This window comes from Physeter macrocephalus, chromosome 11 (genome assembly GCF_002837175.3).
Source record: "Physeter macrocephalus isolate SW-GA chromosome 11, ASM283717v5, whole genome shotgun sequence".
Lineage (NCBI taxonomy): Eukaryota > Metazoa > Chordata > Mammalia > Artiodactyla > Physeteridae > Physeter > Physeter macrocephalus.
Window position 1 is genome coordinate 115,138,676 of NC_041224.1, and position 11,117 is coordinate 115,149,792.

At 37.4% G+C, this 11,117-nt stretch overlaps 1 protein-coding gene across 12 annotated transcripts in view; it reads left to right on the top strand.

Annotated features, from left to right (window-relative positions):
• The window catches only part of NUBPL (NUBP iron-sulfur cluster assembly factor, mitochondrial), a 402,628-nt gene that overhangs the window by 235,427 nt on the left and 156,084 nt on the right, over positions 1-11,117 (top strand). For all 12 annotated transcript variants that reach the window (XR_008618647.1, XR_008618646.1, XR_008618649.1 and 9 more), the window contains exons 9-10: positions 4,006-4,126; positions 7,963-8,045. Coding sequence is in view for 4 of the 12 variants with exons in the window: in XM_055088378.1 (XP_054944353.1) it covers positions 4,006-4,126; positions 7,963-8,045 (204 nt within the window). In the remaining 8 variants the exon portion in view is untranslated. The remainder of the gene's footprint in view (positions 1-4,005; positions 4,127-7,962; positions 8,046-11,117) is intronic.

Genomic DNA, 11,117 nt, shown 5'->3' on the forward strand with positions numbered 1-11,117 from the left:
AAGCATAAATGTATGGTATCTCGTTGCGGTTCTAATTTGCATTTCCCTGGTGATAATTAAAATTGAACACTTTTTCTCATGTTTATTTGTCTTTGGGTATCTTTTTTTATGAAGTTCCTGTTAAGTCTCTTGCCCATTTCTCTGTTGTATTATCTGATTTTTTTTTCCTTATTGATTTGTAGGAATTCTTTATGTATTCTAGATAAAAGTCCTTTGTTATATATGTGTATTATAGAGATCATCTTTTGCTCTATAGCTTGCCTCTTTACTCTCTTAATTATGTCTTCCGATAAGTTATTAATTTTAAAGTAGTCAAATTTAACAAAAAATTTTCATTTTAGTGCTTCTTTGTGTCCTGCTAGAAAAATCTTTGCCTGCCTCCAAGGTTATAAGTTTATTTTGCTGTTTTCTTCCAAATGTGTTTTGTTTTATCTTTCATATTAGCTCTACAATCCATCTGTAATTAATATTTGTGTATAGTGTGAGATAGAAGGTTAAAATTCCTTATTTTCCATATGGATATCCAATTAACATTGCAGCACTGTGTCACCTCTGTTATAAATTAGTGACTTCCATGTGTGAGTCTGTTCTGGGCTCACTCGTCTGTTCCATTACAACTTTTTTTTTTTTTTAAGGAAAGTGGTATTTGTGTGGGAAGTTTTTGAGATGAAGGAATTCTAGAGTTAAGAGGAATTACTTTGTTCATTGTAACCAAGGAAGCAGTATTAGGGCATTTATCCTTTAACTAGAAGAATATTATCAGTAATAGAGCCAAGCTTAGGTATCACAACCTCTTAATTTCAAACATACAGAGGGTTGTTTATCTCTAAATTGCTTTGATTATACATGCTAATTAATAAATGATGTTTGAAAAAATATATATAATTATAGGTATAGAGATTCTATAATGTATACTGTATATAGATATATAATAAATTATATAAATATATAGATATATAATATAAATTATCTGTACCTATATATAGATTTTATAATGTATACTATATATAAATATATATTGTAAATTCTACGTATCTATATATAGTACACGTTTATTACTGTGCTAATATGTTATTTTCATTATAACGCACACACAAAATTGGAATTAAAAAAGAAATCATAAGGAAGAAATAGAAATTTTAATACTTTCTTCTTACACCCCTGTGTCAGCCAGTATGGGCTGGATTATATGTAATAACAACCCTCAAATTTCAGTGGCTTAAAACAATATGAGTTTATTTCTCTCATGCTACACGTCCATTATGGTTTGGCTTTAACACTCCTCTGCATTGTTCTTTCTCTGGCACCCAGGCTGATGGAGCAGCCACTTTCTGGAAGTTTGCTAGTCCCAGGGACAGAGGGAAACATAATGGGGAATTAGCACTTAAAGCTTCTGTGTAGATGTGACACATGTCACTTCAGGTCACATTTCATTGTCCAGAACAAGTTACGTGTCCTCACCTAATTGCAAAGAAGAAAAATGCTAACCTTGTGCCCAGGAGAAAAATCCTATGCAGAGAACTGTACAGGAGGAGACCTAGAGTATTTTAGACAGCACTAAAAACTATCACCTCTGAAATGACTGATTTCAGAGCACACAGCCCTGGATTTGTGTTTGTCTAAGAAAATAAACACACAAAGACAAGTCCTTTTAGTTTTTCCATTCCATGTTGTATTTAAAACCCTACAGTCCTGAGAAATGAGTCTCCTACAACTATAGACACAGTGGTCTCTCTTGCTTAAAACCCTTCAGTGGTGTCTCTGTACTCATACAACTCAGACACTAAACATGGCCTGCAAGCCTACCTTTCAGGCCTCATCTCGCACCACTCACCCCATACCTCAACTATACTGCCTTTCAGTTCCTTGAAGGAGACAGGAGACATGCTCCTACTTCTGTCTTGAGTGTGTTTCCTCCCTTTCTCCTTGTTTTTACCTGCTTATTCTTTAACTGTTAGATCATACATTTCCTGCAGGAAGTCCTCTGTGACTCCAGGGTAGATAGAGTCCTCTCTTTTCTACAGTCTCATAATACTCTGTCCTTTGCTTCTAGAGAAGCTGTTCCAGTTTTTAAAATACATTTTTGCACTAATTTTTCAATCTGTTTCTCCAATTAGCATGCAAGCTCCAAGTCTGTTTTGCTCACCACTGTATGCTACTCCTTGTGTTTAGCCTAGTTACTGGCATATAATAGGATGTCATTAAAGACTGAGTTTGGTTATAGTCTTATGTCTGTGACATTTATGTAGTCTATATAGAGAATGTCTGAGACATTTATACAGTCCATAGTGAACGATTTAATAATAAGTTAATCACAAACAAACTGCAAATACCCTCTTGCTCCATGCTTCTATATCTTGGGAAGTCTAAGAGATTCCAGAGAAGGAATACTTTTCCCATTCTCTCTGGATTAGAATATACCCTCACTTAAATTTTCACATTGTGTTTCTCCTTTTCCCACTTCTCGAGTGATATTTTTACATTAAAGCTGAAAGCCTTACAGTTAGGGGGTATATCACATTTAACATAAATGGCAGTAAAACTACCCAAGTAATGAGTGTATTATATAGACATAGTGAATAAAATAAGCTGTGTGGTATTTAGCTAGGTTTTCCTCTAACTTTCTGAAGATGGTACTGAATTACCAAAACACAGTGTGATTTATTTTTTGTGATACTTTGCATCAGCAGAAGGGCATATGATGTTTGGAAAATGCTTACCTACAAACTCATGTCCCTCACTATTTGTCTTCTATTTACATGTGTTGTAGAAAACCTTAGTCTTTCCTGTTTCTCTTTTCAGAAAGAATAACAAATTTGATCACCTTCTTATTTATATGTTTCATTGTGGACTACCGGTGCTATTCTGCATTTAAAATGCAAATGTTCCAGTAGAGATATCTCCCATAATGATTATCTTATTGGTGGGATTGATAGGATGATACAGACATTGTTATCTCTAAGCCTCTCATAGTTGTTTTCCCCATTTTTATTCTAGAAGAGAACCACGGCTTCCCATCAATAAAAAGTAAGATTAAAAGGATCATGAATAAGGATTATATTTGCAGAACCTGTCTATTTATTCAACAAATGTTTATGAAGTATCTAGTTTGTGCCAGAAGTTGGGGAAACTCAGAAAGAGATGGGCACTTTGTATATAGCTTTAAATTTGCTTTGAACAATAACATTTTGATAAGAGCTGAGTTTCAGTATTTTGCTGGCTGTGTCAGTTTTCTCACCTACAGAAAGGAAATGATAAAAACCCATCTCATAAAGTTCTGTGAGGAGTAAATAAGATAGTGCATATAAAGCACTTATCCCAGTGCCTGACATAGAATAAGCACTCAGTATGTGTTAGCTCTTATTTACTGTGAGGCTTTGTCCCCAGTTAGCTTCTTAACTATTTCTTTTCCTGTGTTTCTTCCTGCTATTTTTCCCATGTTGCCCTCAGAAGTGAATTTCTAGAACGTACATCTTATTGTGTATCACTGCTGCTTTGGTACCATCTCTGTTGTCTCAAGAAGAAAGTCTCAAATACAGGGATGGCATTTGGCACCTTACCATCTGACCCTGACCTTTCTTACCAAACTAGCTTCTGCCTTGGCAGCTTACTGGGTTGCAGCCCAAATAGGCCATACAAGTTGTAGTCCACTGCCTTGGCTTATGCTCTTTCTTCTGCCTAGAATTCCTGCTGTAGGCCTCAACACTGTCACACTCAACCTGAAGAAGCAATTCTCTGTGGGCAACTCAGAGGTCCCTCTCATTCTTCCCAAACAGAATTTTTTGATCCCTGTCATTTATAACTCTTTAGCATTTATCTCATTATTAGAGTTAATGACATGTGTCTTGCTCTCCCACCAGCTTGAGTTCCTTGAGAGCAGAGACCATAACTTATTCATTATTGTATCACTGGAACGTAGTAGGCATGCAGTAAAAACTTGTTGAAATAATGGATTGAAACTTGGTTTAATTTTGTTTTGATTTCAGTGTGTCTTTATTATTCTAGGTTCTGGGCCTTGTCCAAAATATGAGTGTTTTCCAGTGTCCGAAATGTAAACACAAAACTCATATTTTTGGTGCTGATGGTGCAAGGAGACTAGCACGGACTCTTGACCTTGATATTCTAGGTAAGACCACAGGATATTCTTTTGCAAAGGAAATGGCATGGTGATGAAGAATGTCTCAAAAAAGGATGAATTGCTTTTGGCTTTGTGTTTTAAATTGTTAGTATAGCACAGTTCTGTGTGTTAACCTTTCTTTGGCTTTTTGTGATACTTCATTAGTGGAAGGCTTTTTGAATAGGGGGTTTGTTCTGCCAATTATGATAACTCTTGCTATAGATAAAAACTGCCTATAACTTGAATTTGAGAGGAGAGTTTTGTGGTTTGAGTGCTGTGATTTGAAGCCCACATTTAAATAATGATCCTCAGTTTGTTTGCTAAGTTGGGAAGACAGCTCTCAGTATAAGCAGATATACAGAAATACCTGTTCTGTATGTTGTAGCAACCTTTGGAAGTGTCAGTTCTTGGTGTGTATGAAGAAATGCCGTCCTGATCAGTTCTGAATTTATTAGTCCTTTTGCTGTAGAAAACAGTATTTTCTGTTTTCTGTAATCTTTTTATATGTAACCTTTTTATTCTGTAATCTTTTTATGCCATGTCTATAAAATATGACACTTGAAATTTACATTGTCTATACAGTTCATGTTACTGAATTGAAGGATTCATTAGTGTTTTGACGAGAAGTAAAATCGTGTGTTAAAGGAGCAAAACACAGATTTTTAGATAAAACATGATTTTTAACAAATCCAAAAGCAACTTAATGGACTTTTTAGGAAACATGTTTTGATATTCTACTTATGAGTTGTTGTTGTTTATTTTTTTTCTTAATTAATTAATTAATTAATTTTTGGCTGCGTTGGGTCTTTGTTGCTGCCTGCGGGCTTTCTGTAGTTGCAGGGAGCGGAGGCTGCTCTTCATTGTGGTGCGTGGACTTCTCATTGCGGTGGCTTCTCTTGTTGCAGAGCACAGGCTCTAGGCGCATGGGCTTCAGTAGTTGTGGCTTGCAGGCTCTAGGCTCATAGGCTTCAGTAGTTGTGGCACACAGGCTTAGCTGCTCCATGGCATGTGGGATCTTCCCGGACCAGGTCGCGAACCCGTGTCCCCTGCATTGGCAGGCGGATTCTTAACCACTGTGCCACCAGGGAAGTCCCTACTTATGAGTTTCTGTTCTGAGCAAAGGCAGATGTTAGATGCCTAAATAAGGGAGGCATAGAGTGAATTATTAGTTTAGGGTAGTTAATAATTAAGATCCCTTAAAGATCAAGGAGTTTCAAAACATTCTTTATTATGATTAAGTTTCTAAAAGTTGATGTTAGGGCTTCCCTGGTGGCGCAGTGGTTGAGTCCGCCTGCCGATGCAGGGGACACGGGTTCGTGCCCTGGTCCGGGAAGATCCCACATGCCGCGGAGCAGCTGGGCCCGTGAGCCGTGGCCGCTGGGCCTGCGCATCCGGAGCCTGTGCTCCGCAACGGGAGAGGCCACAGCAGTGAGAGGCCCGCGTACCGGAAAAAAAAAAAAAAAAAAAAAGTTGATGTTAAATGTATTATTGTTTTTATGCATTTGTACTAAAGCAGCTACCACAGTACCAGGTGAATACTAATGATATATTTTGATACATTGTTATAATTATAGCTACTAATTATATTCTGCAACAGTTTTTCATTTAACCTAGGAAGTTCAATTTCCCAAATCTGCATAATAACATAACAGATTGACATTCACTTATATAATAAAGTAAATGTGTAATTATAATGACGTTATTGAATTATGCTGACAGTATTATAATTCCCTAATTTATGAATGGGTGGTATGATTTTTTAAGTCAGTTATTTAGAATTTGAAACATGTTTCCTAGAGAAACAATTTCACATATGGAAGATACATTTTAACCAACAGCTCACAAGTGTAATCAGAAAATCAGAAACACTGATTACTGATCACAGAAGGTGGGTAGTGCTATAGACTGCTGTATCTCAAAGTGTTATGGGAAAAATAATTTAGAGTTCTAATGTGGAGCACATCTCCTCCTTTTAATGTGGTCATGGGACCCAGAGTGATGTCCCTTGAACTGGAGCAGGGGCTCTGATGATGAAGAGGTTGGAATTGGGAATGAGGAACTGAAATCAGGGAAAGAGCTCTCACAGCTATGGTCTCCTGGCTGGGTGAAACCCCCAGGACCCTTTACTGACTCTCTGGCTGCCTCTTATTTTCATCCATGGGGCTGTGTTTCAAATGATTATTTGGTAAAATGGCTCTTCAGAACTTTATCCATATTCACCTACAGGGACAGTTTGTACATAGTAGTTAAAGCTCTCAGATCATGCCACAGAAACCCCTTTAACTTATGTCTCTGAAATGTGCTTCCTTCAGCCCTAACCCCTCAAAAATACTTTTCAAGGCCAGGCCAAACCTCACCCACTCTCATTACCTTTACTCCTTTTTATCTTTCTCTGTGTACGATTGTTAGCCTATTACTGCTCTCACTGTGCCACCTGTTTTCTAACAAGGTTTTCCTCTTTCTTGTTCTACTCTTCTGTGGATTGTGAGTCTCTGGAGGGCAGAAGTGATGTCTCTAGGTGGCTATAAAATGGAGAAGGTTTTACTTTTTTTTTCTTTCATTACTGCAGTAGAAACGAAAGCATTCAGGATTCTTTACTATATAATGGCAGTTCATAAATCAAGAGAAAAAACTTTGTGGGTTTCTAAGTATTTTCTGTAATATCTTCTCCTGCCTGCCCCTGTGATAGCTTCCTACAGTCTAAAGTTGATCTATAGAATAGACATCAAATTTACTGAAAAGCTGGTCTTTAAATGGTTACTGAAGTATTCATGTATTTTGTCTGTTGACCTTTTAGGAAAGAGTTAAACAGTTAGTTAAGATCTCAAAATTTGCTGGTAGGAGGAGCATGAAATATCTGTTCCTCCATGTAGCTCATAATATAAATTGTAGTAGGTTTGTAATTTTGTAACACATTCTTCTGCATTATTTCCATTGCCTGGCATGGTGCTGAATGAATGCTTTATATAAAACACACACACACACACACACACATGCACACACACACGTTTCAATAACCTTTGGGTGGACTTGGAGTAGGTGTAAGAATGCTGAATACCATGACAAGTCAACTCTTCTACTCCTTTTACTGCATTTTTAATCTCGGCCTTTTGAAAGGCTTCATTTGTGAAGGTGTGGTAGAAAGAGTCAATTGGATGATGGATCAGAGCATTTTTCCTCTAAATCCTACTACCTAATATATCCTCAGGGAAGACACATACCTTCTCTGACCTCAAGTCTGTATATTGGGGGTTCTTATATATTTTCTGAGAGCTCATCAAGCTCACAAGTTATATATAATGCTATATAGATTAATAAATAATAAAAGAAAAATAATTCTATCTTATAAAGAGGCAGATAGTTGAAATAACAGGTCTGGCCTAATTTTCAGCAGTTCTCTTAGCTCAGTCATCTGCCATCAGGAAGATTATTTTGTTGGCTTTTTATAAACTACTTTGCCGCCCCATCTTTTCCTCTTCAATTTCCTCTTATTATGTGGCAAGATATGTCTATATCAGTTATTACAGGGAGAAAAATTTACAGATGTCTTCCAGGCCATTTGTCTGAAAGACTTCCAGCAAAGAATAAATCAGAGGCCTTATTCCATGATTGGCTGCCACACTGCTTTCATATATACATATGTGATCATGGAACTGACCTCAAATGGAATATTTTGCCCCTAATTTTCATTTGAAATTTGTTTTTCAGAGATTTAGCAATTTGAGGATAGTCATAACTCAAGTTGATTCAAGTCGATTTGTTTCTTTCTGCAATTCAAAGAATTAAATTCCAAAAGCCTATATAAACTTTTGCGGTACTAATTGATATCTGGTGGGCTCTTTTAGGAGACATTCCCTTACATCTTAATATACGGGAAGCTTCAGATACAGGCCAGCCGATTGTGTTTTCACAGCCTGAAAGTGATGAGGTAAGTTATATTTCTAAATATGTATTTTAATTTCTTTTCACAGGATATATACTTTTTGATGTATAGAAAGAAAGTTGGGGAGATCAAGTTTGTCTATTTGGAATGCATATGTTAAACAAAGATTAGTCAACTTATCCAGAGTATCTTTAAGTTACTATTTTATATGGTAGACATACCAGTGCTGACTCTGAATTATCAACTGGACATGTTCACCTACAAAGAATTGTCACCCAACCAGTTTTTTCATGAAGAACACAAACAGTAAGAGCTTGTAGAGTTCTTATGTTGCTGGCTAGCAATATCTAACTGCCCGAGGTTATTATATTTCAGTATTAGAAGTTCAGCTAATTGTTGGGAGAAGGAAACCTAATACAAGAAAATATTGACTCGGATATAGGGAAACTGTATAAACCTTTAAAGGTGGGATTTTCATTGCATTTATTTTAATAAATAAGATTGAGGAGGTGAGGTGGGAAAACTAGTTGTGTTTCATTAGCTAATATCATTGGGGATACAGTTGATAGATTTTCAAAGATTGCTGAAGCTTAATGCCTTTAAGCATAAATTCTTTAATTTTACTCCTTTTTAAAATAGAAATAAAATCAGCCATATATATCTCTTCTTTCCTAAGTAGCACTTGCTATTTAAGTTTGAAAGTGAGCCATCATCTGGTACATCAGTTTTTTTTTGTTGTTGTTGTTGTTTTTTTAACATCTTTATTGGAGTATAACTGTTTTACAATAGTGTGTTAGTTTCTCCTTTACAACAAAGTGAATTAGTTATACATATACATATGTTCCCATATCTCTTCCCTCTTGTGTCTCCCTCCCTCCCACCCTCCCTATCCCACCCCTCTCATGGTCACAAAGCACAGAGGTGATCTCCCTGTGCTATGCGGCAGCTTCCCACTAGCTATCTAATTTACATTTGGTAGTGCATATATGTCCCTGCCACTCTCTCACTTCATCACAGCTTACCCTTCCCCCTCCCCACGTCCTCAAGTCCATGCTCTAGTAGGTCTGTGTTTTATTCCCATCCTACCACTAATCTCTTCATGACATTTTTTTTCTTAGATTACATATATATGTGTTAGCATACGGTATTTGTTTTTCTCCTTCTGACTTACTTCACTCTGTATGACAGACTCCAGGTCTATCCACCTCATTACAAATAACTCAGTTTCATTTCTTTTTATGGCTGAGTAATATTCCATTGTATATATGTGCCACATCTTCTTTATCCATTCATCTGTTGATGGACACTTAGGTTGCTTCCATGCCGTGACTGTCTTTAAATAAAAACCATTATTTCTCCTACTGGTTCCTTGGCTGCTGCTTCTGTTGTACAGATCTTCCTCAACTTACCATGGGGTTACGTCCCAGTAAACCCATGGTAAGTTGAAAATATCATAAATTGAAAATGCATTTAATACACCTGACGTGTCAAACATCACTGCTTAGCTTCACCTACATTCAGTGCACTCAGAACACCTAGGTTAGCCTATAGTTGGGCAAAATCATCTAATGCAAGGACTATTTTTTAATAAAGTGCTGACCATCTCGTGTAATTTATTGACTACTGTACTGACAAGCAGAGTGCTTGTCTGGGTCCGTGGTGGTTGCATCTATCCGCTGTCTCCTGGTGTGGTCGCGTGGCTGGTGGGGAGCTGGGGCTTTGCCACCCAGCATCAGGAGGAAGTGTCTTTCCCCATACGGTGGGCCCGAGGAAAGCTCAAAATTCAAAAGTCGAAGTAGTTTCTACTGAATGCGTATTGCTTTCGCATTACTGTAAAGTTAAAAAATCCTAAGTTGATTTTCTTACTCGTGAAAAGTATATTCAGTCACTCGGTAATACTGATTTCCGTTCAAGAACGCTATAGTCGAGGTCTGGCCTTACATTTAGGTCTTTAACCCATTTTGAGTTTATTCTTGTGTGTGGTGTTAGGGAGTGTTCTAATTTCATACTTTTACATGTAGCTGTCCAGTTTTCCCAGCACCACTTATTGAAGAGGCTGTCTTTTCTCCACTGTATATCCTTCCCTCCTTTATCAAAGATAAGGTGACCATATGTGTGTGGGTTTATCTCTGGGCTTTCTATCCTGTTCCATTGATCTATATTTCTGTTTTTGTGCCAGTACCATACTGTCTTGATTACTGTAGCCTTGTAGTATAATCTGAAGTCAGGGAGCCTGATTCCTCCAGCTCCATTTTTCGTTCTCAAGATTGCTTTGGCTATTCGGGGTCTTTTGTGTTTCCCTACAAATTGTGAAATTTTTTTTTCTAGTTCTGTAAAAAATGCCAGTGGTAGTTTGATAGGGATTGGTACATCAGTTTTGATGTAGTTTTTGTGCTCCTCTGCCAAGCAGCCCCAATCAGTCTTCTAGTAGTTTCTTTTTTTCCCTTATGCAATGAGTATAACTTTATAGTACCATTATTTTGTCTGTCCATAACTACTACCCCTTTCATTCTAGCTTGCTTCCTCTAATCCCATGTGAACTGGAAAATAAAAGAGCCAAGCTTGGTTAGAGCTGTGAATAAAGTAAGGGCAAAACTGACAGTCAGGAGTCTCAGATTGGTAAGGTAGATTCATTCTGAATTATCTCTTTTAGGTGCCCAGAGCTCCTTTCTCTTTCTTAAGGGTTGGCAGTTATGGTATAGGTGATTGAGTTGCTGGGAATATGATCTCTGAGTAAATGTAGTGTAGTACTTATCATTGCTTTTCTTTTCTCTGCCTTTTAGGTAATAAACGTTAAATTTCCTTGTCAGTCTTTTCTTAAAAATCTTTCGGATAAACAAAAACAATAACCTTTTATTGCTTTCATAGTTGAAGTCTGGCAATCCCAACTACCATAGGTGTACTTTATGCAGTGAATGAAAAGTTGTATGAAAATTGAGGGTTTTTTAAATTACACACTTTTTTTTTTTTTTTTTTGCGGTACGCGGGCTTCTCACTGCTGTGGCCTCTCCGGTTACGGAGCACAGGGTCCAGACGCGCAGGCTCAGCGGCCATGGCTCACGGGCCCGGCCGCTCCGCGGCATGTGGGATCTTCCCGGACCGGGGCACGAACCTGTG